This window comes from Berkeleyomyces rouxiae (genome assembly GCF_048999995.1).
Source record: "Berkeleyomyces rouxiae strain 22BRR77 chromosome Unknown BrBRR77_ptg000005l, whole genome shotgun sequence".
Lineage (NCBI taxonomy): Eukaryota > Fungi > Ascomycota > Sordariomycetes > Microascales > Ceratocystidaceae > Berkeleyomyces > Berkeleyomyces rouxiae.
Genome location: NW_027396495.1, coordinates 529549 through 556486, shown reverse-complemented (window position 1 = coordinate 556486; position 26938 = coordinate 529549). Strand labels below are relative to the sequence as shown.

General features: G+C 54.4%; 10 protein-coding genes across 10 annotated transcripts; 3 read left to right on the top strand and 7 right to left on the bottom strand.

Annotated features, from left to right (window-relative positions):
* Positions 1 to 576: 576 nt before the first annotated feature.
* BROUX77_005292 (uncharacterized protein) lies at positions 577 to 1208 on the bottom strand (the record flags this gene model as incomplete). The annotated part of the gene is made up of 2 exons (XM_073750149.1): positions 577 to 941; positions 1040 to 1208. The coding sequence occupies 2 exons, from the start codon at positions 1206 to 1208 to the stop codon at positions 577 to 579; spliced, it is 534 nt and encodes a 177-aa protein (XP_073604178.1).
* Positions 1209 to 2104: 896 nt separating this feature from the next.
* On the bottom strand, positions 2105 to 2818 carry BROUX77_005291 (uncharacterized protein; the record flags this gene model as incomplete). The annotated part of the gene is made up of 1 exon (XM_073750148.1): positions 2105 to 2818. One exon carries the CDS (start codon positions 2816 to 2818, stop codon positions 2105 to 2107), a length of 714 nt encoding a protein of 237 aa, XP_073604177.1.
* Positions 2819 to 3286: 468 nt separating this feature from the next.
* BROUX77_005290 (uncharacterized protein) lies at positions 3287 to 4297 on the top strand (the record flags this gene model as incomplete). Its single annotated transcript, XM_073750147.1, has 3 exons — positions 3287 to 3421; positions 3487 to 3611; positions 3694 to 4297. 3 exons carry the CDS (start codon positions 3287 to 3289, stop codon positions 4295 to 4297), a joined length of 864 nt encoding a protein of 287 aa, XP_073604176.1.
* A 204-nt stretch (positions 4298 to 4501) lies between these two features.
* BROUX77_005289 (uncharacterized protein) lies at positions 4502 to 5054 on the bottom strand (the record flags this gene model as incomplete). The annotated part of the gene is made up of 2 exons (XM_073750146.1): positions 4502 to 4884; positions 4946 to 5054. The coding sequence occupies 2 exons, from the start codon at positions 5052 to 5054 to the stop codon at positions 4502 to 4504; spliced, it is 492 nt and encodes a 163-aa protein (XP_073604175.1).
* A 192-nt stretch (positions 5055 to 5246) lies between these two features.
* On the bottom strand, positions 5247 to 7917 carry BROUX77_005288 (uncharacterized protein; the record flags this gene model as incomplete). The annotated part of the gene is made up of 5 exons (XM_073750145.1): positions 5247 to 5434; positions 5506 to 6210; positions 6265 to 6697; positions 6764 to 7669; positions 7894 to 7917. 5 exons carry the CDS (start codon positions 7915 to 7917, stop codon positions 5247 to 5249), a joined length of 2256 nt encoding a protein of 751 aa, XP_073604174.1.
* A 228-nt stretch (positions 7918 to 8145) lies between these two features.
* BROUX77_005287 (uncharacterized protein) lies at positions 8146 to 9466 on the bottom strand (the record flags this gene model as incomplete). The annotated part of the gene is made up of 2 exons (XM_073750144.1): positions 8146 to 8845; positions 8934 to 9466. 2 exons carry the CDS (start codon positions 9464 to 9466, stop codon positions 8146 to 8148), a joined length of 1233 nt encoding a protein of 410 aa, XP_073604173.1.
* Positions 9467 to 11187: 1721 nt separating this feature from the next.
* BROUX77_005286 (uncharacterized protein) lies at positions 11188 to 13816 on the top strand (the record flags this gene model as incomplete). Its single annotated transcript, XM_073750142.1, has 2 exons — positions 11188 to 11222; positions 11293 to 13816. 2 exons carry the CDS (start codon positions 11188 to 11190, stop codon positions 13814 to 13816), a joined length of 2559 nt encoding a protein of 852 aa, XP_073604172.1.
* A 1895-nt stretch (positions 13817 to 15711) lies between these two features.
* BROUX77_005285 (uncharacterized protein) lies at positions 15712 to 16715 on the top strand (the record flags this gene model as incomplete). The annotated part of the gene is made up of 2 exons (XM_073750141.1): positions 15712 to 15979; positions 16066 to 16715. The coding sequence occupies 2 exons, from the start codon at positions 15712 to 15714 to the stop codon at positions 16713 to 16715; spliced, it is 918 nt and encodes a 305-aa protein (XP_073604171.1).
* A 793-nt stretch (positions 16716 to 17508) lies between these two features.
* Positions 17509 to 18986, bottom strand: BROUX77_005284 (uncharacterized protein; the record flags this gene model as incomplete). The annotated part of the gene is made up of 2 exons (XM_073750140.1): positions 17509 to 18744; positions 18807 to 18986. 2 exons carry the CDS (start codon positions 18984 to 18986, stop codon positions 17509 to 17511), a joined length of 1416 nt encoding a protein of 471 aa, XP_073604170.1.
* Positions 18987 to 24467: 5481 nt separating this feature from the next.
* Positions 24468 to 26579, bottom strand: BROUX77_005283 (uncharacterized protein; the record flags this gene model as incomplete). The annotated part of the gene is made up of 1 exon (XM_073750139.1): positions 24468 to 26579. The coding sequence occupies one exon, from the start codon at positions 26577 to 26579 to the stop codon at positions 24468 to 24470; it is 2112 nt and encodes a 703-aa protein (XP_073604169.1).
* Between the last annotated feature and the right edge of the window lie 359 nt (positions 26580 to 26938).

Sequence of the window (26938 nt, the reverse complement as noted above, 5' to 3'; positions counted from 1 at the left end):
TAATATGCATGCATGTGGTTTGGTTTACTCTTCCAGGGTCCTTGGCATAAAGCTACCGGACACCTGTAATTCTGACTAGGCATGGAATGGCCTGACGTCATCCAGTTTCACATGTCATCAACTACGATTGAAGTGACTTTTGATTCGTATAGTTATCAATTTATGGTGTACGAAAAGTACACAAAAGAGACGCTCGTAAGATACACGATCGTGACAGAAGTTTAAACATCAGGAAGAGGACGGAAAGATATTGCTTGGACAGTTAGCAACATGGGAGGAAAGCATAGGGCGACCAGAGAAAAAAAGCACGGCAACGTAGATCTCACCATATCTGCTAAGCCGTCTCGAACTCAGAGCCGCTCGTGCTGGCCCAGTTCTCATCTTTTTGCATCAACAAACATGACCTCCCAACATAGGAGGGAGAAGGATAGAGGAAATAGGTCAGAAACAACATTGACAGATAGTCACAATGTGTAAAAAAGCAAGCATATGGAATGACAAAGGGAGCTGAAGCAAACAAAGGCCTTTTTTGTTCTTATTTTTTTCTTTTTCTTGTCGTTCGGGTCAACGCAACTACTACTCCTCGCCCAAGCTCTCGCGAACACACTTGCGGCAACGCTTCCGGTAGTCGCGATGTTTGCCATCGCGCTCCTCGCGGAGCATGCGCGCTGCCTCAACGTTGGCAGGAGATTCATCGTTGGGGCTGTGGAAGAGGCTGACGACGCTAAGCAGGATGGTCTCGGGGGTTTGCACAGGCGACCAGCGTTCAGAGGCGGCCTCATAACCGTACTGGTCCTCCTCGGGCGGGTGCAGGATGGAAATGCACAGCCGGCCGTCCTCGTAGATGTTGGGATGGAAGGGGATAGGCGTCTGGAAGGTCATCTGCGGCGGCATCAGTGGGTACGACGGTGGGAAGGTCAGATGGGCGCGGAAGTTTCCTCCTGGGGGCCGGGGGAGGGAGAGGTGGTTAGCCGTTGTGTGTGGTGAAACAGAGAACACGAGGATAAAGAAGGGGATAGATATTGAGGTCCAGACTCACCGCCATAGTACTTGCAGTCATCGTTGATCATGAGCATAACCTCCCAGACAAAAATGTTGTTGTCGTCGACCAGGCCAACAGAGATGCCAGGCAGCTCGGTCTGGCGTTGCATCTCCTTGAGCTGCCGTCTGAGAAGCGCGCCGGCGGCGGCAGATTCGGAGCTGGTCATTGTGCAAGTCGGAAGGCGATGGCCCTGCTTGATGGTCAATCGAGCCGGGAGGCTAGCAGCGGTGGCGGCTCGTGGACAGGGGCTGGTCGGAGGGGAGTAGACGGGGGCGGAGGCGGCGAGGTTTCGGGGCGGTGCGGCGATAGTAATGTAGGGCTAGTTGTCTGAAAAGGCTTGTAGGGAAAGATGCGATGTGTACACGAGTACAAACAGGCGGAAAGTGTGAGAAGGTCGATCGATGTGTGAGGTTGCAAGGGAGTGTTTGGTCAACACTTTGGCGGCACAATTATGTAGCAACAATGATCGCATAGTTATTAAGCCATGAGAGAGGGGTTGATTTTTGCATGGGGTCAGTGGCCCAAAGCGGTGGATTGATAATGCAGGTGCTAGCTACATAGTGAGTTTATTACCCTGAAGGACAGGTTCAGCGGGCCTGATTAGTGGGCTCCCACAGGGGCTAGGCGCTGGGCGGCGGAGTTGACATTAACTAACTATTACCGAGCGCTGGCCGCGGAATTGATACACAAAGAGAGAAACATTCTATTGGCTGGTTGGAGCTGCATCCTGGCTTTTTGGCAAAGGCAAATCCAGGCCGGAAGTCGGTGGCTCTGTTGTGCCTCCAGTCCGATTATGTGGCATGGCTACATAGCAGTAGACCCCATGGAAGAAAGCGTGTGGAGGCTGTATCAGTGCTGCCATTTGGAGCCAGAAGCAGCAGGTCAGTCTGTTGGCGTTGCCAGCAGTCGAGAGGCTCTCTGCTTTACTTCCACCCGCTTGGCCGACGCTGGGCAACTGAACTAGGCCCCGACCGACTGGCCTAAGCAGACAGACAACTGCTACGGCTTTTCTGCCTGCGGGTATGCTTGGCTGCTGTTCTACTTGGCTGGCATCCCACTGCTTCATTTCTTGGACGACCCAAACCCGCTGATACCCATTTGCGCCATCATATCGTCTTCGTCGTGCTCACCCTCGATCCGGACGTCTTCTCCATAATCGACCTTGGTCGCCGCCTCCTCAGTCTTCTTTGCTCTCTTGCGCTGCGCCTCGTCGTGCCTGCGTTTCCGCCGCTCTAGAGCTTCCTTCTCGCGCTCCTCCTGCCGCATGGCTAGCCGCGAGTCAAGCGTCAGCGCCTGCTCCCTCTTCAGCGCCTCCTTTTTCTCCACCCACATGAGGATGCGGCCATGCACCTCCTCGGCCGTCGCCCGCTTGACCTCGGACGTCTGGCCCGTATTCATCAGGTGCTGCGGCGTGTTCATGTGGTCCACCAGACTCTTGTTGTCCTTGAAGGTCAGGTCACAGGCCTCGCAGTAGAAGCCGGCGCCGCGGCCCTTTTTCCCCACACCGGCGCCCGCCGGCACTAGCATCGTCTTGCCCACCATTGCTGACACGTCAAGGACTGTGCGCCGCGCCTCTGTCAGCGTCTCATTGCCCGTAGGCGCCTTGTAGTATTTCTTGCCAGCGAGCTTCGCCTCATACCGCGCCTTGGCCTCCTCGCGCTCAGCCGCCTCGCGCACTTTGGCCTTTTCGGCATATTCGTCGAGATCCCAGTTTTTGCGAAAGTCTGTGTCGCCGGCAGGCGTGCCATACGCGCTGCCATTTTTTGGATTTGACATTATGAAGGCGCGACGTGACGTGTGGAAAGGCGCTGCGTGCGTAGATCGAGGCTTGTCGTGGATGCGGATGTGGTAGAGACCTTATGTATGTCGAAAACTGCCGCGTGTAGATGAGAAAAGCTGAACAGGAAAAGCTTGAAGGTCGAGTTGCGATAGTGTCCTGGCGACAGTGACTTGATAATTGCTTGGAGCTCTGTAATACTTGTTGCGCTGAAGCTTTTGTCACTTTGCTACTGCTGGACTATCAGCTGTAGCCAGCTGCCAAATGCGCCTGGACAGCTGACCGATGCCATGGTCTTTGACCGCGGGGCTCTGATAAGATAAGCAATCGCCCCGCGACAAAAGTTTAAGCACATGGCATGGCCGAGCATTGATCTAGATTGGATGTGACGGAGACCTTTTGATGTAGACAAAACAAGAAGCTGGCAACTTGACTTTCCTTTTGTTCTTCTACACATAACCGCAAAGATGCTGTATCTGGTTGGCCTGGGTCTCTCGGACGAGACTGACATTACCGTCAAGGGTCTTGAGGTCGTTAAGAAGGCGGCTCGTGTTTACCTGGAGGCATACACCAGCATCTTGCTTGTTCCCAAGGAAACCCTCGTAAGTGGTGGAATGAAGGCGCTTCAGTCAGAGGCCTGATGTTGAAGCTAATGTCTTCTGAAAAGGAAACGTACTATGGTCGTGAAGTGATTCTGGCCGACCGCGAAATGGTCGAGTCCAACAGCGACGAGATTCTCAGACAGTCCCAGGACGTCGACATCGCTTTTCTTGTTGTCGGTGATCCCTTTGGGTTAGGATGCCTCTCTTAGCCACTGTGCTACATGTTATTGAGCTTATAGATCCGATTACTGACATATCCATTCCCGCCACAGTGCCACCACACACACCGACCTAGTCTTGAGAGCACGTGAACTCAAGATCCCCGTTTCGACCGTTCCCAACGCCTCCATCATGTCTGGCATTGGCGCCTGTGGCCTACAGCTGTACAACTTTGGCCAGACCGTGTCCATGGTCTTCTTCACGGACAACTGGCGCCCGGCCTCGTTCTACGACCGTATCAAGGAGAACCGCGACATTGGCCTCCACACCCTCGTCCTGGTCGACATCAAAGTCAAGGAGCAGAGCCTGGAGAACATGGCCCGCGGACGCCTCATCTATGAGCCACCGCGCTACATGACCGTCGGCCAGTGCGCCGAGCAAATGGTCGAAGTCGAGGAGACCCGTCAAGGCGGTGCTTACTCCAAGGACAGCTTGGCCATTGGCGCCGCGCGCGTCGGTGGAAAGACTGAAAAGTTTGTCTGTGGTACGCTCGAGGAGCTTTGCGGTATGGACGAGCTACTAGGCCCCCCGCTCCACAGCTTGGTGCTTCTGGGCCGCAGAACACATGATCTTGAGCGCGATTTCATCCGTGAATTTGCCGTGGATAAGGAAAAGTTTGACAGAATCTGGGCGGCAGAGTATGGTAAGCAGCTATAAAAGGGTACATCTGTGAAATATAAACAAGTTTCTTTTCTCAAGTTACAAGACCTGATTGTGCTATGAAACGGAGGTTTACATTGGTTGTTCGTAAGTGGGTGGTTGATGTATGTGTTGTAACTATTTACCCATACGTGATATTCACTTTTTATGTGTTAGTATACAGAGCACAAGGTTTCAAATTGGCTGCTTATACTTCTTTGTTTATAGCTTTCCCGCCGCTCCCAGTGCCTTTTCTCCATCTACCAGCACACACCACCCGCCATGTCCACAGCCGCCCTCACCCGCCACGATCGTGTCAAACGGCGATTCACCCTCCCCGTCTCCAGAAGCCAGATACGTCACAACTGCTTGGTCCCATGTGCCTGGCTGCAGCCAAACAGCCCGCACGCCCGCCGCTCGTGCCTGACGCAGTACATCGAGCGTCACGGCTGGCGGCGTGATGATGGATACGCCCGTGTGTGCGGCGTCGACAAGTTGTGCGACGCTCGGCACTGTCGCAAAGGACCGACCGGACACGCTGATGCTGTTATTGCTAGGGTTGATTGGCGTCACTGGCAGCGAGTGGACAAGGTACCAGGCATAGACTGGTGGTGGCAAAAACGGTGTTAGTCGATTACGTTGTGGAAGGAGGGGAAGAAGAGGTACCTTGGTGGCCAAATTTGGTGGGGTTGGAGCTTGCGCCGACCACGGCAAAGGCAGAAGAAGTGAAAAAGGCGTGAGCCGCCGCGTCTGTGGCTGAAATTATGCTCTTCATCTTGAATCATTGGTGTTGCCTGTTTATTTATGTTCAGTCGTGAATATTCAGACATAAGCAAGTTGATGTCCAATGGAGCTTGTTGGGGTAAATGTGGATATGTCACTGTTACACAGCTACAACAGGCGTTTTGGAGAAAAGCCTCCATCAATAAGACATAAAATACAAAAAAGAACTCCAGCATCACCATGTTCATTGCAAGAACTTCCCACCACACGCACCACAAACCAGACTCAGCTCGGGTACATCCGTGTTTTTTCCGCAGTGTTCCGCCAACCTGCGCATGATTTCGTCTCTCGTGATGCACCGTCGTTTGCAAAGGCCGCAAATTCTGGAAATTCCCGGCGAGAGGATCGGTAGGCCGCTGACGGTACAACCAGCTAGAAACCCCGACACATTAGCTTGCTAGCTTCGAGCAAAGAAGAAGCAGAAAAGGGCTTGCTGTACTCACCAAAACTGTGGCCCTTGGCACACTCGTAGTAGCCGCCTACTTGCCAGCGCAGGCCTCCGTCGCAGAACACACACTGGTGCTGACCAACCAAGTCGGCGAACAAACCTTTGATGCCTCCATCACTCGGCGTCGGGGCATGCATATACAGCGGCTGGGACACGCCCACCACCGGCGGGCCGCCACCATACATCCACTCCCATGCGCGGCTCTCAGCGCTCGCCTGGTGGGCCGTGGGTTGTGCCACCGACGCGTTCATAGCATCCTCCGCGGAGTCGCCGACTGCGTGCCCGGCGTCCATGGGTATCCAGCCAAAAGCGACTTTGCTGCGTTGCGGGCGGTCAGGGAACATTGTAACGTAGCGTGAGAAGAGCACTGCGGTAGTGCCACGCGCAGGCGAGGCGGCAAGGGCCCAGATGCGCACGCGGTTGGGGTGCACCTGCGCATCGGCGTCGATGTCGAGGTCGTCTGAGTCGTCCGAGTCGGAGCCGGCGGAGGAGGAAGCAGACCCGTCGTTTTCAGAGTCGGACAGCGCACCTTTATAAGCCATGGATGGCGGTAAACGTAGAGATACAAGGCGCTCGATTTCGCTGGCCCATTGGGGGACAGTGGAAACGTTGGATTGGAGCCAAGATGTGGAGGCGGTTGCTGAGAGGCGAACAAGAGTGTACTGCACCGTTGGAGAGCCAGAGGAATGGATAATGAGGCCTTGTGATGGTTAGCATTTGAGCAAGTTCAGTAGGGTGATATTTTGACACATACCAGTGATAGGATTCTGGGATGCCTTTTCGGCTTTCCCCTGTTCTGGGTAAGTTGTGCCACAGTCGGACACCTTGTGAAGAGGCATAGTAGCTTCTTGGTTGCCCGTCAAAGTGGCCTGGAACGGCTTTGCATATAGAGGCGTGGCAATGATTCCGCGACACACCAACGAATCTCCGTCCTGGAACGGCGTGTCCTCCCATTCAAAAAAGGCGTCAGTTCCCAAATGCAGGCATAGACCCTCAGAATCAGCCTGGGCAATCTTGACTGATGGGTCTTCACCCTCTGCCCATGATGAAATGGTCAGGCGCCGGAAGCCAATGTAGTTGGGTGCCAGATAACCAATTGTGGCTGTCATGCCGTCTGCATCCTGCACCCAAGGGCTCCAGCGCAGGCCAAACGGAGATGCTGAAGGGACATAATCCGGATCGTTAATCTACACGCACACATGTTAGTATATACCCAGAGCATCATCATTGCAGCATTTAGAGCCTTGACTTACGTCAACCTTCTCATGCGGCCCAGCGCCATGGAAGCTCGCAACCTCCTTGACTTTCCAGTCCGCCAAACCCTCTCCCCTCCTTTCCACAGCCATCACCACCAGCTGATCTGTATCGGTTGCATATACCACCAGCGCCCTCCCCCAGCCAACCTCCTTTGACCATGACCATGCCTTCACACGGTCTCTCCAACCGACACCAGGCAGCGGCCCACCGATGCCCCACAGGATCCTCCAGCGCTCAAACGACCTTTCGCGAATAGTTACTGTCGTTTGAGCCTCTGCAGCCCCTGTTGCCGTCTGTGGCTGGTCTGGGCCGGCCTCGCCGTAGATAAGCACACTACCGCACGTCAGCACCGCGCTAAGCACCGGGCGGCCATTCACACCCAGACCAGGGGGCGACCAGGCCAGCGCGACAACCTGATTCAATGATCCGCCAAAGCCCGTGGCCTGGCCAGCGCCATAGCCCGCATCGTACTGGCCGCCTGCCGCATCGTCCTCGGCATCATCATACTCGTCATCGTCGTTCTCACTAACCGTCCGCAGGCGGGTGTTCTTAGCACTCCGGCTAGTTCTAGAAGTTTCAGACGGCGTCGCTTTGGCGGAATGGCTGCCCTCGGCAGGCTGAGCGACTGATGCAATATGGGCGTTGATGCGCGGGTTTATCGATGGCGGGATAGGGATGCGGATCTTGGTGGAAAAGAACTGCTCGCGCGAGACGGCGGCGTTAGCGCCGGCTGCGGGTGGTTCTCCCTGGTTCTCCTGTTGCGATTGGGCGACGCTGAACTCAGGCAAGAAGACATGAATAGATTCGTCGGCGCCGACAACCAGCTCTGCATCACTAGACCATGCAAGTGCCTGGATATTCAGAGGCCTGGTGCGTAGAGAGATGGTCTTTAAGGTTGGTATCTGAGTGAGGGTTAGTTGAGGTCAACAGCAAGAGACGATGGGGAGATGGAAGCAGTACTTGATCAGTCATCGAAGAAGCCTAGAAAATGAGTGGCGCAAAACGTTGTGTGAGTTTGTTTAAGCCAAAGTTGAAGAAGGAGAAGGATGGAGATTCTTTTTTTTGTTTCAATTATTTTTTCTGTATTCCATGGGTCGAGATCCACCAAAAGCCGGTCAAATCTGACATCATCGGCGGCTCTCACATTCATGATTCAGATAAAAACGAACCAACCCACGTTGTTTCTTACGCATTTTTTAGATTAAGCATGACTTGGGCTTTATTCCAATCTATACATAATTTGCCCAAATGCGCTGTGCACTGGCAACCATTTCCCATTATCAGACGCCAAACTCCCTAAGAACAAAGCACGCTGGCCAAACAAAGAAAACCGAACCGCAATGAACCAAGCCAAGGCCTCCAGACGATACATACAGTCTTAGACTCCAAGGTATGCCGAGATGCCCCATACAGCCGCACAGCCAGCAACTGCCGTCGCGCCCATGACCTTCTTATGCCACCAATTCCCGTCGTCCAATGGCGTGGCCGGTGCTAACCGCACAACCTTCTTCTGCGGCTGGGACGCCGGTGCCACAGACTGTTCACTCTGGGGCCCAGTGGCCGGGGAGGATGCAGGCGGGGCAGGGGAGCGGGAAGACTGTTTTTGTTGTGCCTCTTGCGCATCCTGCTCGTCAGCAAGTCTCCGCAGCTCGGCAATGGTCTTGCTCAGCTCCACCATCTCCATCTCCAATGAGACGTTACGTGCTCCCTGTACCTCGACGTTTTGCACGTTGCCGAAGAAGTCGGTAATCAGACGAGACCGGGCTTCGGGAGCCCCACCAGGGAAGAGATCGTAGCGCACGCCAGGGTTAGAGTGGATCTTGGCAGGGTCATACGAGTCGAAGAGTTCGCCAACCGTCTTCTTGCTGCTCATGTCCTGCACCTGATTTTCAAGATATTCGAGGTTGTAAAAGGTGTAGCGGTCAATGACGGCCACTCCTACGTCATTGTCGGCGTGGTGGGAGTATGACGACTGGTCAAGCTCAGAGGATCCAGTGGCAATGATATTGGGAGAGTAGAGCTTGCTGTACATGGTGTTGGCCTGGCAGGTATCGATCATGAAGAGAATTTCGTGGTATCTTGTGGAGGAGAAGGTGTTAGTTTCTGAGCACCATGGTGGCAGGGGAAGGGATGGGGATGGAGAAAAAGAATCCGCCATAGACCTACCTCTTTTTCTCCCACATTTGCTCAAAGGCGTCTGCTAAATCAAAAGCGCCAATCTCTTCTGCGTCCTGGAACTTCAAAAACTCATTTCCACCATGACCTGTCATGTACACCAGAATATTGCTGCGGTCGTCGGTCAATAGGCGCTTGCTGCGTGGCATCTCGGGGTCGACGCGGTCGGTGAGCAGGCGAATAAAGTTTTCGACGGTGACCTCGTAGCCGCGGTAGTCGACTTCGATGTTGTCACCGTACAAGTCGACAGCGCGGTCGGCATTACTGTAGACGGTTCCGGGAAAGGCGTTGCGCGGGTTGCATGCCATGTCATCGGGGAGCATGAGAATGATCTGCGAGTCTGGAATTCCCAGACGCTTGACAGTGCGGTAGATGGAGAGCACATTGGACATATGGCGGTAGTTGAACCAGAAGCGCGAGGTGCCGACTAGCACGGCCCAGTTAGAGGTGTGTTCGGCCGCAAAGACGGGCTGGGCGGCGGTCAGGGTGAGAGCCAGAAGGCCCTGGGTGATGGAGAGCTTCATGGCGGGTAGTGAGATTGCTGGTTGGGACGAATGCAAGTTGTTGAACAAGGCTGTGGAAATGCTGGACAGCTCAGCCTTGAATGGCGTGGGTAGGCGTTGTATAATGCAGGGTGAGGCCGGCGCCAGAGGATCGTGTCGGTATTTGCGATGGTTTAATCACTGAGCTATGAAGCTCAGGCGACACGGACAAGGAGACAGCTGACTAATATCAATGGAGGAGTTAGGGTGCTTATGTGATCTAATAGGGTTAGTTAAAAGACAACAGTGACCCAGGATTATGTCGTTTTTTTTCTTTTAGGCTAAAGCAAGCCTACAGGAAGACCACTATGGGCCCACATCACCAGACAATGGCAAGATGAATAGAAGGGGAGAGTCCATTTTGAGAGAGACAAAATGAATAAGGCTTTTGGAAGAAAGGGAAAAGTCTGAGCAGCAATATGAAATCGAGACCAGAAACGATCGCACTTGTTTTGTACGACTGGCTGGCTTTTGCACATGGATTTGGAGAGGACTTGTGCACACACACACATACAACATTCAACACCGCGATTGGCTCCAGGGGGTGCCAATGCTAAAGCAGACTTGGAGGCCTAGCTTTAGGGGTCCCGGGGTCCTAAAACTTGACAGGGCCCCTGTAAGCGTAGTTGGCGTGTCAGCATGTCAGCGGGCATAGTGGAAACGAGTGTGCATGTGCATTAGTCAAAGGCAACTGAACTGGCCCCAGCGTCCGGCCGGTGACGATCTGGGATCACATGCAGCAAAAGCAGCGGCTGATTGATTCCTGGATTGTGGATGGGCGTGGCTTGGCCGTGCAGAGCAGACATATGCTGCACGAAGGAAAGCACAATCTCATATTCGATATTCTTGTTGTATAAGTAAGCCAATGTATTGTACTTGTACCCGCAGGCAGACATGGACAGGCCTGCGCGGCGGATGGACCCCGTCCCTCCTTGACGTCAACTGGTGGATTTATCAGCGGCTTAAGCAGGATCAAAGGGAGGGCCGCTGTCGGCTTTAGACTACCTTTCTTTGTCGACGAGTGCGAGCAAGTACACATAACAGAAGATGTACCTCTACTTCAAGCGTCAAAGGAATCAAACGGCTAATTCGCAAACATTTACATAACTGCTAGTGTCAAGATCGCTTCATTTCTCGTTAGCCCGGCTCTTCATTCTGCCACCTTCCTCTTCCTCTCCTTCCCCGTTGGCTGTTGCTTGGGTAATCCATCCAGCCCACGCTTGCCGCCTTGCCGCCTTGCGTTTTTCCCAGCACAAGCAACTACTCCATGCAAGTCGACCATGTACTTTGTATACAACTGACGTGATTTTTTTTCTCCATCCTTTTTCTCTTCCCTTTCGCCCTCCTCCTCCTCTTCGTCTTTTCCTCTCCCATCCAAGCCAGCTCCGCTGATTCTGTCCGTATTTCTTCGCATTGCCCATCGCCTGCTTCGATATCCTCGCTCTTCCCTTCCTTCCATCGCAGCCCGTCCTCCTTGTGCTGCTAGGTTGTCTACTTTGGTTGTTTTGGGCCTAGTTCCGTGCCTCTAAGTGCGTGCGTTGCGACTGCGGCCCCCTGGAATTGAGCTTTGTTTGCCCGTGTTCCTGGCTTGTGATTGAAGCTCTCAAATAACAGGCCTGCCAGTCAGTACCGGTTTGCCTTTTTTTCTTTCATCTTTCTTTGTCTCGTTTATTCACATACCACCTGCACTACTTACAAACAGCATGGCAAAGCCGCCAGCATACATATTTGTCGTTAGGTATGTGTCCCGATCTTTCATATCTTGTGCGCCTGAGTCTCTAACCTCCGTATTGGTCCTCCCTCTGCAGACATGGAATGCGCCTCGACGCCGCAGACAAGACTTGGGCTGAATCGTCGACTACACCTTATGACACCCCGCTATGTTATTCTGGCTGGATCCAGGCGCGCGCTGTCGGCGCGCGCATCGCCAGCATCCTCGCCCAAGCAGAAGCCGAAAGCGAAGCGCCTCAGTCTCCCACCCTGACACCAGCAGCCTCTCATCAGAGGCCCCGCCGCCGACGCTTCAAGGTCGCCATCCACTGTTCCCCGTTTCTCCGCTGCGTCCAAACTGCCATTGGCATCAGCGCCGGTCTCGCCCAGCCCATAACAGGTCCGCCCGCTATGCCCACTGCTGCCACCCGCCGTGGCGCGCAGCCAAACCCGGTCGTCATCCCTAGTCCTATTCTTAAACCGACCGGCTCAACACGCCCAATTCTAGATAGCCTTGAGAGTTTGGATTCTCAGCACCACCACCACTTCCACAAAGCCATTCTGCGCCTGGATGAGTTTCTGGGAGAGTGGTTGTCCGCCGGCTACTACGAAACTATTGAACCACCGCCCAAGGCCTCCACCATGATTGCAAATGCCAAAGCCCAGCTGCTAAAACGCGAAATATATGCCAAAAACTTCAACCAGTCCGTGACCTCGCCTGTATCTGCCGCCGCTGCCTCTCATCTATCACCCCAGCTATGGACTGGTGGGAGAACCAGCACTGTTGTTGTGCCCGAGGATCCCTTTGAGGACCACGATTCGGACCCTGAAACAGAAGACCTGCCCCCGCCAAGGCCTCTGGGCGAACTTGGATACATCGCCCCTGTTCCGCACTATGCCATCTCCTCCAGTGACAAGATTCCCGATAGCTATGTAGCCCATGCCCGAGATTCATGTGTTGTGTTTGATTACCAGTGGGAGTCGTCGGGCCCCGACCTTGACTGGGGTGATGGCGGCACATTCCCCGAGGAATGGACATCTATGCATAACCGGTTTCGCAAGGGAGTCCAGGGTCTTGTTGACTGGTATTCTACTACCGAGGATGCCGCTGACATTGCCCACATTCGCGGTGCTGCTGAACTGGACAAGATCGAAGACACTTGGTCTGAAGATGGTGACGATGATGTTGACATTGAATCTGTCGTGATTATGGTGTCCCACGGCGCAGGATGCAATGCCCTGATTGGCGCCATGACCCACCAGCCTGCGCTTATGGATGTGAGCATGGCTTCACTGACAATGGCTGTGCGCAAGACTGGTTCCGAGTATGAGCACATGTCGCCTTGGCTCCCTAACTCGGACCAAACCGATGACACGTCTCTCGACACAGTCAAAAACAGTATTCCTGTCCACCAATACTACGATATGCGCCTCGTTGCTAGTACCGAACATCTTAGAACTGCGTCCAGCTCCGCCGGCCTTGTACGGTCAGGCGTGATTCCATCATGGAGCTTCGGCATCAACAAGCCTGTAGTGAACCGTGGCAGAGTATCGACCATGACGAGTTCGTATGCACCTGCACCCGTGCTTGCGCCTAGACTTTTGACTAAACCTGAAAATGCAATGTGGTCGCATAGCCGTAGCTCGTCAGTGTCGGCGGCTTTTGGTCTTCCAGAAACACGTCTATTTGGATGTCGGAAGGAGGACGATGCAGATTACTGCTTCAGCTCGGCAAATAATGACGATTTCACTGCCCACGGTGCTACTAATGGTGGAATTACCGTTGGTAGTGGCGTGACAAGCTTTATGAAAAAACACGACGACAGTGGCTTGGCTAAGAACCCGGCAATCAACTCTACCTCCAAGCTTGCTGCCTCGAAACTCAAAGCGTTGTCTACAAAGGGCCTTCCTAGTACAACAGGTGTGGGTAGGCTTAATTCACCCCTTTCAACATCAACAATCTACAGCGATGCGGTGATTTCATCCAACGATCGTGTTTTCACGGGTACAACAGGCCCTTCATCCATGTCATCCTCAATATCCTCGCTACCCCCACTTCAAGTGTCGTCTACCAAGGGCAACAATGGCTTGTGGGGCATCACGAACCGCAAGACTAGTAGCAGCAGCGTCTTGGTGGAGGACGATGACGAAGACGACTTTTTCCCAGACTTTGACAACAAGAAAAAGTTTACACCGCCCATCTCGCAGAACACATCGCAACGTACCAGTCCAACTCTTGCGTTGAAGTCGACCTTGGGCTCTTTGAATTTGCCCTTGAACCCACCGTCACTCATGGCGCTGTCCTCTGACTCTACCTCGCTAACAACAACGACGGCGAAATCACCTTTGATCGGACATGAACTGCCCAGCTTTGCAATCTCCGTGACTTCGTCTCCCGAGGGCGCCATGAATGCCTACTCCGGATCGTCGATATTATCTCACGCCTCCAGACTGGATCGCCTCGGTAATCCCCCCGTGCGGTCGCCCATTCATTCGCCCATGGGATCGCCGGTCCGCGAGCCGCTTGTATCTCCCTTTTTCGGGGACACATCAGGTAGCGTCGAGCCGGTAATACGTTCGCGCATCACGACAAGCCGCATGTGGGGTGCGTCCGGCTCATGATCAACGAGTCAAGAGGTAGTAGCAAGTCTGTAACAACAGTATTAACAAACGGTAACGAACAAGATAAAAAAAAAGACGACCCCTCCCCACCCCTCCAAAACATATTCGAAACCCTCACCGTGGTGGAACACACAGCACACACACACATACACTACTCAGCATGTTCTTTTGATTCCCCCTTTGACGTTCATGGCGCTTCATTAATTTGTTTTTCCTGGCCTTTTTTCCCCCTTCTCAGGCCTTTGTTGTAACATGGAAACAGCTTTTAGGGGGGTTGTTTCTATGATTCCGTCCCTTTTTAGGATTGTCGAGGCTTCGTGGAACGAATAGTTAGTAATCATATCTCCTCTCCTCTCCCAGGCGTGCTCACAACAGTAGCAGATATGCTATGTGTATAATTTATGCCAGTAACTGAAAAAACAACATCGAGCGGCACTCCTGCGGCTCGGGTTATGCGTGTATTATGGACTTGGTCGTGGGGAACTTGCTCTAACATCTCACTTCACCCCGGGCCGGACATGCCCTCCCCCCTTTTTATTACATCCATATAAAGACTTGAGTTGTGGGCTTCAAGGCTGTTTTGTTTAGGTTGGGATACCCGGAAAAAGGCACATGTACGAAGGTGACGAAAGAGAAGGCGGAATACCTAATTTTGTTTTCTCGAAGCAAGCTTGCATACGGGAAATCATACAGTGGAAGCCACTCTCCCACACAAGGAAGGTGGGGGGAGGCGGCTGCGGCTGCAGTTGCAAGTTGCAGCTTTTCTCGGCGGCTGTGTTGAACCGAGGTTTAATCAGAGTCTTGAACCACAAGAGCCGACAGATCAACCACTTTGGATCAGGTTGACTAGTGTGTATTTTTGTCCCCGTGGCAGCCGTTTTTTTTTTGTATATCTTTGGTTGTTTTTTTCCGTCTGCCCTTTCGCTCCCATGGCTTCGAGCACACCTCCAATTCGCAAGTTCTCCAAACTCCAGACTTCTCGAGGATATGGAAAGAAACCCGAGATTTTGATCTCAAATAGTTGGTAGCTGAAAAGCAAACGCAGGCCTGGCATGTTCATTCACATGGCAGGAACAAAGACTCGGAAGGAAAAAGAAAATAAAGTCAAACTTTGGAAACTGCGGGGGATTCAACTCAAACAAAGGAAAAGCGGCGACAGGCAGGGAGACACGGAAAGGGAAGGAGCAGGGAAAAGGGAGAAAAGCGGGTCTGTCACAAGCCAAAAACGTAAAGAGCAAGAAGCTCAAACAGAAGCTTGTGAGAGCAGTTGCAAGATTTTCGCTGAAGGGGGGGGGGGGGGGGGAAAGTCAATTGTGCCTCATTGTTCTGTTGTCGCTGGGAAAAAAAACCCCTCCAAGAGAACTTTAAAAAGGAGACGCAGAGTAAGCTACGAAGCAGCGATTTTCTTTGGTTATTGCCTCTTGTCCATGCTTCGATTTCTCATTCCAGAAACCTCTCGATCTTTTCTGCAAACGTCAGCTTCTGTCCTATTTCATCTCCGTATATTGTTGCTGTTGTTGTTGCGCGCTTCCGACGTCGTCAGCAAGCGAGGAAGCAAACCCTTGTCCCAACAGCCGCGAGCCGAGCGCGCAGCCGGACAAATTGCATCATAAGCCAAGTTGTGGGCTCTGTGCCTTGTTCTTATCTCGCTCTTTGTGACCTTTTTGTTTTCCTGTTCTCTTTTTTTCTTCTCCCTCTTTTCTTGACAAAGCTACTACTACTCACCACTCTAAAACCGGCCTTGTCCTCCCCGCTCCCGACTGTGCTCGCCGCCTCTCGATTCTGTGTCTCTTCCCGGATCAAAAGAAGAAAAGAAAAAGACACAGACACCCGACCCATCGAATCCCGCCACGTCCAATCCCAATCAGACACACACACACACATATATATATACGATGTCATCTTCAAACCAGCCAGCCCCGGCCGTCGCCGAGTCCGCACTGATGGCCCAGGTGCGCTCTCTTGCCGCCGGCGGCTTTGGAGGCGTGTGTGCCGTGGTTGTCGGCCACCCGTTTGACCTGGTCAAGGTGCGCCTGCAGACCGCCGAGCGCGGCGTGTACACGGGTGCGATTGACGTTGTCAAGAAGAGCATTGCCAAGGACGGCCTGCGCCGCGGGCTGTACGCCGGCGTGAGCGCGCCGCTGATTGGCGTGACGCCCATGTGTAAGTTTCCCCTGTGCCCCGGCGCATCGCAGCCCTCCCCCAGAGATATATGCTAACTAGCTCTTGTTTTCGGCGAACGCCTACAGTTGCCGTTTCCTTCTGGGGCTACGATCTCGGCAAAGACCTTGTCCGCCACGTATTGCCGTCGAACCCCGACGGTTCTCTGACCATTGGCCAAATCTCGGCTGCAGGCTTCTTCTCCGCCGTGCCCATGACCGCCATCACAGCGCCGTTTGAGCGCGTCAAGGTGATTTTGCAGGTGCAAGGCCAGCGCACGCTGGCGCCTGGCGAGAAGTCCAAGTACTCGGGCGCCAGCGACGTCGTGCGCCAGCTGTACCGCGAGGGCGGCCTGCGCAGTGTGTTTCGCGGCAGTGCGGCGACGCTGGCGCGTGACGGGCCCGGCAGCGCCGCTTACTTTGCCACATACGAACTGATCAAGCGGCGTCTGGCGCCCGCCGACGGCGAGCTGTCGCTGGGCGCCATCACGGTCGCGGGCGCGGCGGCGGGTGTTGCCATGTGGGTGCCCGTGTTCCCGATTGACACGGTCAAGAGCAGGCTACAGACAGCCGAGGGCAACGCGACGCTGGGCAGCGTCGTGCGCGAAGTCTATGCCAAGGGCGGGTACCGGGCGTTCTTCCCTGGCTTTGGGCCGGCGCTGGCGCGTGCGGTGCCGGCGAATGCGGCGACGTTCCTGGGTGTCGAGTTGGCGCACCAGGCGATGAACAAGATGTTCTAAGGGGTACCCCCCCGTGTTTTTATACTATGTAGGAGATAATGGATGGCGGTGGGTGTGTGTAGAAAGCGGTTTCTATCATTGGCAAGCTCATAGAAGAAATACATGCATGTTTCACAACTCCTTGTCGGCGTTGTCCTGGACGGCGGGTGCGGGTGTTGGGGATGAAGAACGCCACCGTGTATAACGTGGGATGCGTGCAACAAGGGACGTTGATTTGCTGGTACAACGATACGTTATAACAGCCCAAGGTCAATCTACTACTAGGACATGAACCAAAGCACGTGCGAGGAAAGACAATTATTTGTTAATTTGTTTAGTTATTTGAGTTGGTTTTGATGCTGTAAGCGGCCGGCTCAGATGGCACGGCATATTTATATAGTTGGGGAAAAAAAGACAGAAACAATATGGGGGATATGGTTCGCGGGGAGGACGAGGGGAATAAAACGAGTGAATGTAATGGGGGGTGGGTGCATAGCAGCCAGACGAGGTGACGAAGAGTCTCTTAGTTCGCGGCGCCATGACGGACAAAGAAAAGTAAAAAGGGACAAACAAGAAACCAGAACGCCCGCTTTGCTGGGAAAAAACGAATGAAGGGAATATCCAGACCCGGGGACATCCCATGCCAACCAACCGAAAAAGAAAGAGTAAACAACCGTGTATGCAGAACAGATTCAAATCTGATCCCAATGCCAGATACAAGACGCCGCCCAAGAAGCACAAAAAAGAGCATTAATAATAGAGGAGAAGGGGGGAAGATGAGAAAGACAAGTGCGAAGAAGCGACCACAAGCTTCTTAGTACGCGCGGCCAGGCGACGAGCTCCGGCCCTCGGGGCTCTCAGGACGCACAAACTTGTCCATGGAGACGGGCGGCTTGCTCGTCGACGCGCGCGGCTTGATCGGCTGCTCGGACAGACAGGTGCACGGGACGACGCCCTGCTGCGAGCGGTCGAGGCGGGAGCACAGGGCCCAGCCGTCGTCGTACAGGTGCAGCATGCGCACGAGCTGGCCGGTCTGCAGGGCCATCTCGTCCTTCATAGACGGCGTGAACTCGATCTTGACGCGGTGCACGGGCGCAGTCATGCGCACGCCGTCCTCGACCCACGCGCCCGGGTTCTCGGGCTCCGCGCACGCCGCGACTTCCGGCGACGAGCTGACGCTGTACTCGCTGGCCGTTGGGCTGGGCGGTCCTGGCAGGCTCTTCTCGGTTGGCACGGCGAGGTCCAGTTTGGTGTGGTCGTGGCGGCGGGAGGCCTGGCGCTTCATGAGGGGAGCGGCGGTGGGTTCAGCGGCGGGAGCGGCGGCGGTGGTGGTGGTGGTGGCAGGGACGGTTTCAGTAGCAGCGGGGTTTTCCTTGGACTCGGGCAGAGGGAAGTCAGGCAGGATACTGTCTTCGTCGGAGAAGGGGTTCTGGGACTCGGGGGCGTTGATCTTTTCAGCGTTGGCACCAAAGGGGTTGGCCTCGATCGTCTCGGTCTGGGATTCCCGGACGCTGGCGGAGTCGGGGCTGGTGGAAGACACCGACTTGGTAGAGCCCGCAACATCCTTCAGGGGCACGCTGGGGCCCGAGGTCGACGGGTTGCGCAGGCTGCTGCCGGGGCCCGTGGGCGGGGCAGGGCGGATGGGCGCGGAGCCGTTGGGGTTCATGGAGGTCAGGAAGTCGGGCTTTTCATCCATCAAGCGTTTCCGCTGGGCCTGCTTCTTCTTTTGCATGAGGAAGAAGTAGCCGGCCAGGCCGGCGACGAGCACAAAGCCGAGAAGACCAATGACGACGCCAGCGACGCCAGCGCTGGACATGCCTGAATCGGAGCCAGTTTCTAAGACGACCTCAGTTGTTGTGGCGGCCGAGGTCTGCTCCAGGGTGGCAGATGCCGTGGTACTGGTAGTCAGGGTGGTTTCTGTGGTCAGGGCACCGGCAAAGGCGAGACCACCAGAGTTTTCTGTGGCAGTGCTCTCGATCTCAGTGATCTGCGTGGGCAGGCCAGAGAGCTCATCGACGGTAGTGGGGACGATGGAGGAGACGACCTCGGCCTAGAAGAGTTAGACAGCTGCTTGTGGGTTGTATGGCAAGAAAGTGCTGGCTGTATGCTTACATTTTCGTCATTGATAGACAGGTCTGATTCGGACTCGGCACGTAAATCGAATGAGTTCATGTTCATGGTGTTGGCGCCAGTAGCACGGGCAGGCGCGTATGGTGAGGAAGCGGTTGAAGCATGGGACGCCGTAGACGTGAGGGCATCCCGCTTTAAGATGGCGGGGACCGGTAGGCGCATAGCAGCGGCGGCAAGGCGAGAGGCAGTCTCACGAGACGGTAACAGAGGACAAAGCAAGGAAGCACGCAAGGGATACTCGCGTAGGGCGACGGCAGCGGGACAAAGCGGGCGAGAACAAGCAGGCGGGCCACGGAAATGTGGATGACGTGAGGACAGGAGGTGTCTCTCTGGCGAACTTGCGGTCTAGAGGCAAGGAGATTATCACGATCGGCGGACAGGCGGAGGCGAGAATCAAAGAAGCAGTACAAAAGAAGCGTCAGATTCCAGGGCGGAACAATAGACGAGGCGAGGATATATAAAAGACGCAAGAAACAGGACAGAAACAACAGCGACGTCAAGCCGGCCGCACACACCACAAACCAAGAAGCTCAACGGCGCAGAATAAATGGGCAAGTAAAATAGAAAAAGAGGAAGAAGAAAGTGGATGCCGTGGACGTGGATCAGGATGATCCGAGAGAAGGACGGGCAGGACCAGGGGCCCAGTAAGCCAGTTGGCCAGGGTTCGGGCGACCAGGGGGCCCAGGACAGGAGGACATGGGGCGCCGGCCTTGGACCGGGGACTTATAACAGGCGGGTGTGGATTTGGGGGGCCTGGCTGAGGGCGGTGGAGGGGGTGCGCATCGAGCAGCAGGACGGTGCGAATGTGAGAGCCAGCAGCATCAGCAGCATTGGCAGCATGAATCCAAGGCCCAAAAAAGAAACGCGAGAGCCAAAATAGACGCGCCATGAAGAAGCTGTGCCACAAAGGAGGAGCCGGCAGAGACACGAAAAAAAGAACGAGAAGAAGAGAAAAAAGGGAAGAAGAAGACGACGTGAGGGCCATGACGACACAGTTCCAGAGCAGCAGACATCGGCATCGTGGTGGCTACTTCGATCGCAGAGGCGCTCGCTGGGGTTGCGACTATAGAAGGCCCTCTCTGATGCTCCATGCAGGGGCATCGCATAAGGCACGTTCTGGCGGCGATGTGTACAGATACAAGTTTCTCTCTACGGACGTATCCCGAACCCTCCCAAGTGTCTGCGTGAGCGAGGGCACATCTGTGTCTGGCCGTGTATCTATACTTGCACAAGCTTCAGTGCACGCTGGCCCTCACGCCCACTCCGCCCACGGGTCGGTGCTCTGCGATAACATGAATTTGTAGTCTGGGAGAGGCCACAGTACACAGTGGTTATAGCATAGAGCATAGAGTTGGGTGGTGAGGAAGACAGCAGCGAGTGGCTGACAGAGTTGTAAAAAAAAAAAAAAAAAAAAAAAAAAAGCACCGACTGCCCGCCCACTTCTCCCCCCGCCCCCCCCCCCCCCGTCTCGTCTCCTCCTCTCGCCGCCGCTTCTACGCCTTTACGCTCACTGTGCTTCTGCTTGTTTGCCTCGTGTCGATCTGGCTGGTTGTCCTCGTACGTTTTCCCGCCTTCTTGTGCTTCTTTTTTATGGCGTCCCCCCGAGAAAGGTCCAGAAGCTAAAGCCATTCTTTGTCCTTGCAGGACGCAGATAGACACTATGCTGCCCTATAGCGAATAAATTCTCTCAGAGGACAACCACAGACGAGGAGATTGTCCACATACAATTCGTCACTCTGTATGCGTGCTTGTAGACGTGGGCAGATCCCCCACCTCCCACCTCCCCCTCTCTCCCCTCCTCTTCCTCTTCCTCTTCCTCCCTCTCCTCCACCTTGCCGTGTGTCTCTCGTCTCGCCTGTCTTCCCTTTGTTCCCATCCCCCTGCAACCTCACTGTTCGTGGCTCCATTGCTTCCGCAACTTACGCTCTCTCCCCGCTCTCGCAAAACAACTTTGTCTGCTTGACGAGTTGACACTTTGTCGAGAGTGCCGGCCAGACCCTGCTGTAAAGTATACCTCCATACAAGTATGCCCGTAAAGGCACAAGCAGCCATGCTGGCACAAGCATCCAGGGGCTCAACACCACCTAGTCCTGGTACTACACTAACTGCTATACTCCCAACTCCTGCTGGTGATGCAATGTAACCCCGACCGATGTATAGTCAGTCACCCATGCAGTTACAGGGGGAAATTGCTTAGCAGTTCTGTGTCGCCTTTGAGATTGAAGAAGCTCAACCCAGGCCAGCCCTCACCTCACCTCGAGAGTTTGGATCGAGAAGAGGCCACATCCCCAGCCAGGCGCGGCGAGGCCCTATAGCATGGCTGTCGTTGTTCCTGACTGCTGTATGTGTATGTATGTGACGCAATCGGAGCTTATGCGTGCGGTTCCACCTTATTCTTTCTCTGCCTCTGTCTGCTTCGTTCATTCCGGTCCCGTCTTCCCTTCCTCTCTTTGTCTCTCTGTTCCCCCTCCCCTCCCCTCCCCTAGTCTTTCTGGTGTCCCAGACATGTTCGCACTACTCACAGACCCGACCCAAACATGTGACAGGTTCACCACAATACCACAATGGCACCCCCTGCCCCTGCTGGCTCTGTGATGTAACAAACACTTGCAACCCACCGCCGTCGTTCCCCGCCCATCGACACTGCAGTCTGCAGGCTGCGCTGGGATTTCTCGGCCAGTGTAACTGTATCTGTCCCAGCAATATTGTGATCTACAGGGTTGCTATGCACTAAAGGACCCAGTCATTGTTTGTGCAGAGTATAACTAACAAGATAGTTATGCAAGAGACTGGTTTCTTGCTGCAAGCCACACCAATCAGCCACAGAGGAAATGCAAGCCACTGTGACCAGAGGCAGGAAAACGGACGGACGAGCAAGCAGATTCCAGCAACAAGTAAGTGGTCTTGTCCTCTCATCCTCCACCTCCCACCTCCATCGCACGGCCTACATACCTACACAAGCCCTAATTTCTACTGGCTTCTAGTGCTGTTGCTAGTCACTGGTTTGCATATTAATTGACAGCTTATTTAATTAACCCGACTCCAGGCCCCAGGCCAGATTAGCTGCAAAGCGATAACACGCACCAAGCACACAGTACAAATAGCATCTGGCTTCTGTGCAGTTATACCAGAGTTACACGACCCCGCCACGGCTGCCGGGACACGCCGACGCTCATTGGCCACAGGCTTTCCGCAGTATCTACTCTGCGCTATGTGTACTCATCAGCATCTGTATGTATACTTGAGGGCCTGTACAGCTGGTGTGTCGTTGTGTAGTGACGTCTTCTTCCGCATCTCCATCCTCGCTACCCAACAAACTCCACGCCAGACCTACTTGCATATCTGCTTTGTCCCAGTCTTGCCACCCGTTGCCGAGCCCACGTACCGAGCCCTACGAGAAATGTAATACAGCCACATCCACACATGCCTACTTCCTGTTCCCGTATTATTGCTCTCTCTTTCTCTACGGATTTGTCCGTCTGGACTCTGCGTCCTGGCTGTGCTCTCTTAGCATGTTTCAGATCAAGGTAAATCGGCCTGCTCAAGTCGCGGTACCTGCGTCTCTGCCCTGAGCACCAAGCTGCCCGCCTCTTCCTTGCCAGCGACCACCGCCGCCGTTGTTGTTCCTGAGTCCCCTGCAGCCTGTCCTGTCCTGTGCTCGCCAAAGTTTGCGTGCTCGTTTCCTGCTGCACAAATTTATAATTGCCCGCCTCGTGATGACGAATTTGTTTCCGGTGCTTCTCGCTTGCACTTGTCTGTGTCTCTGGGACAATGTAGAAAAGGAAGAAAAAAAAATGTGTTATCCAGCAGGCCACTGAAACGATCCGAGTCCGAACGAGGCCTGTCATCCCCATCCTCCCAGCTCTCTGGCTTGGAGACTTCAGACAGCTGGCAGATCTGTCTGGGACAGGTGCCTCTTCAGCCTTGATATTGATGGTTGCAACTTGTCTTTGGAGATGCCGACTTCCTCTCATGTGTGTGTTTTTGTTTCTTTCTGGCATAACTCTGGCTCGCCGGTATTTTCTTTTCTTTGCTTCTTTGCCTGTGCCTAACTACACTTATGCACTACTCTCTTTTTTTTTCCTTCTTCTTTTCCTTTTTTTTTTCCGGACCCTCAATGCCCTGCAAAACGTGGTCATGCCGCATTGTTTCACCTCCACTTTGTTCCCCTGATACTTGGATAATTCTCCTTCTTGGCCAGCAACAGACTCCTGCACACCAAAACAGGCCAGACCATCTGCTTCCCCGTGCGTCTTTTTTTTTGTTCTATTTTTCTGATGGAGGCTTTCAACGTGTGCTATAGGTGTTTTTTTTGCCCATTTCTCTTGTTTGCCTGTGTGCAGTTATACTTGTTGTCTGCGTTCGGAAACATGCTCCCGTTGTGTTCCGCCTTCGCGGGATTTACATTTGCGTGCTCGGAAAGTCACCGTTATTTCGACTTCGGCTTCTCTTATTGGCTGTCAGCAAACCGTAGGGCCGTAGAGCCACATTATGGTAGATCTCTCGAAAGGTCTGAGCAAGGGCAAAAAGAAATGTGTGTTGCCATGAGTTGAGCCATCACCCAGTCCACCCTGTGTTAGGGTCAGGGTCTGGACATCGTCCTCTTGAAGTGCTGGCTGGTCCTTGTTGAAAATCCAAGCCAAAACACGCCATACAAATCCCCGGCCCATCACCCTGCTTTTGCACATGATCTGCACTAGAAACAATCCACTAGCTCTGCCTGCTTGGCATCTTCAACGCCAACATGGACTTGGTATGTACACACATACATACAGATGCTGGTGTAGTGTAGAGAGGTCTGAGCCCCGTCTTTCGACAGGCATGTCGTATTGACGACAACATCCTGGATATCCGGGTCTTTCCTAGCTTACCAGAGTATCTGCTTCATCTGGCATGCAAGCCTTATCTTGCTGGGAAACCCCGTTGTTGTGTGTCTGTGTCTGTCTGTGGCTTGTTGCTGCGAATACCTGGGCCGGTACATCTAGATCACCTAAAAGACACAGGACGGAGAACCTGCCAAGGTTTGAGAACAAGCAGAAGCAGCGATAAAAAAGAGAACAAAAAAGTGCACGGAAGCTTTGCCAAGGCAGCATAAAGGCAGTGTAATCTTGGTTTCAGCAACAGATCTGCAATGGATGGTGGTGATAACAAACCTAACATTTGTGGTCAGACTATACCAACCCTAGGGTTACATCACCAACAAGCGCCAACTCCCACACATGGGCACTTCATACACGTCTTGTTTCGTCTTCCCGTCCACTTTTCACTTTCTGTCGGCGAATCACGCGTATAAACTTGTAGCTGGTTAGTGTTGAAAAACCGCTCACTGTCAACATGATCGCCTGGTACAACTACCGCGAGTCTGGCTGGTCAATGATCAGCCAATCGCATGGTGAGTTGACTCGTCGATCGTTACTTCGGACAAGCCTTACCCATTATGGCATAATCAGTAGACCTTTATACGAAACAACGGGAGACCGAGCATGGTGTGTGTGAATCTGAATTTGGCTCTTGCGTGCACATGCGCAGTGCACTAAGAAACCCATGGTATTAAACTGCTCTATGCAACTATCGTGATGCTAACAACTCTTTTTCGAAATCACGCCTCACAAGCTAGTTCTTGTGTGGTTATCCGGTCTTTGCCTACTGGCGGCCTCCAGGTCCCTGATGCTGGAAGTTTGGATTCTGCGCTGCTTGCTGCATGACTAGTTGCAACAATCCGGGGTTCAGGGCAGCCGCCGCCGCAAACGCAGCCACTTGCTGCTGCTGTTGCTGCTGCTGTTGATGTTGTTGATGGACCTGCTGCTGCTGGGGCGCCATAGGCCCGGCTGGCGGCGGCGGCACCAAGCCGGGCATCACCGGCAACTGCACGCCAGCCGCAGCCAGCGCTGCCGCAGCCGCCACGAACTGCGGCAGCGGCGGGATAGACGTCGGATCCGCATTCGGCGGTGGCGGGATCGGGAATTGGCCAAAGGGGCTCACGCCGTTGCCAAAAGGCGAGTTGCCTGCGCCGCCCGCAGGGGCTGTAAAGCCCGGCAGACCCGGGATGCCGGGCACGCCCGTAGCGGGAGCCTGCGGCGCGTAGAATGGCGCCGACACGCTCGGCTGTGTGTAGGGCGCCGGCGGTGGCTGGTAGGCAGCGGCGGGCGCGTTGTACGCCGGCGGCTGGGCGTGTTGTGGCTGGGCTGCGTAGACTGGGCTGTGTGCCGGGGGCTGGGCGTAACTGGGCTCCCATGATCCCTGCGGTCCCCTGGCGCCACCGCGGCTGGCGCCGCCGCGATGGCCTGTGCCAGCGCCACCACGTCCACGGGTCCCTGAGGCCCGCAAATCACGGGGCTTGGTGTCGTCAGAGTGCGGGGGCTGGTATGTGGGGGCGGCGGTGGGGTTGGATGACTGGCCGGTGCCGAAGCCGGGCGGGCGCGTTAAGCGGCGGTAAGAGCCCTCGCCGCCGTAGTCGAGGCCGTCTTGCTTCTTCTGGGTTTCTTGCTTGACTTCGTTGCGTAGACCAGAAGAGGAGGAAGGCTCGCCGTTTTTGTTGTTCTTCTCGCGGCGCTTTTGCTTCTTCATGCGCTTGTGTTCGGCCTCCTTTTCGTCGTCAGAGAACTCGGCTTCGTCGGCGTTGACTTCCTCGTCGTGGATGTTGGATGCATCGGAGCCCTTGAGGTTCTTGAGGGCCGAGGTGAAGACGTAGTTGGCGTGCGCGACGGAGTAATACAGCTTCAAGCCGGCTGTCAGGCCGAGCTCCTGGATCTCGTCTTGTCGCTGGAAGCCGACAAGGTACATGGGTTGCTGTACCTTTCCTAGAGGCTCGGAAATGCTGCCAACCACGCGGCGGTCTTCCAGACATAGCACGGAGCCGCTGTCCAGCACTTGGTACTCGGCAGGCGTAAACCCCCGAACCACAATAGTGTTGTCGACGACATGCTCCACCAAGCCCAGTGGCTCAATCTTCATTTCAGGTGTGATGACGACATCGGGCCGCGGCGCATACTGCTCGTCGATTTCGTTCTTGGTACGCAACTGCTTAGCTGTCTTGCCAGAATTTTCGCCTTCATCGTCAGAGTCGCCCTCGGCCTTCATCAGGATTCGCGCTGTTTCCTCGATGCCGAGGAGCTCGTACTTTTCGTCTTCGGAGTCGTCATCGCTGTCGCTGTCGCTGGAGGAATCTGAAGACGACTCGTACGGAGAAGAGTCGACTTCCCACTCTGGGTGAGGGTCTGCGTTCTCTGCGCCCTCATTATCGGCCTGGGGTTCAGTTTTTATGACAACATCGGTGGCTGTGGGGGCATCCGTTGTCATATCGGTATCAACCGCCACAGGAGCAGCGTTGGCTGTAAGAGAGGGCTGGGTTGTCTGGGCGGTCTCGGAGGTGGCTTGAGCAGGCTCTTGAGAGACATCCATGGTGTCGTCGGCATTGTTGTTTGTAGCAGCTGCTTGTGACGCTGGGCTAGCAGTGAAAGCGGATGTAGCAAGAGCGGCTGTCGGGTTTTGTCGTAGGGGCTGGGCGATGGGGGCCTCGAGCGCCGGCATAGGCTCATAGTCGTCGAGCATAGCCTCAAGGGCGCTGGTGATGGATGCCTCTGTTGTAGTATCCATGCGATCGTTCAAGTGTGTGGAGGTCGAGGGAGCGGCCAGCGGAGGCACCGAGTCGTCGGCCATTTGCACATCGATGGCGCTGTTGGCAGTAGCAGGCGCGGCCGATGCATCAGCCGGAGGCAAGGCACCGAGCCCCGGGATGCCAGAAAATCCGGACATGATAGTAGGTAGGAGGCAGAGACGACGGCGTCGATGTGCACAGCGGGGCTGCTAGAGAGGAAGACGGATGCTATTTTTTCGAGGAGAAGAATTCTAGAGAGAAACGCTATGAGACTAGAGCAAGACCCTTTGCAGATGTCGATTCAGAGCACTCAAAACTCAGGAGAACAAAAGACAGTTGTCGTGAAAATTCGTAGACACAATGTCGCAAAGCAAATGTTTTGGCTGGAAAACATTGACGGAGAAACCGAACAAAAAGTTGTTATCGGATTAGTCTTATCGCTATCAGCGCTATCGATAAGCACATGCTTATTGGCAAGCTCAGAGCTTCCTACCGCCACCCCTCCCGTAGGCTCGCT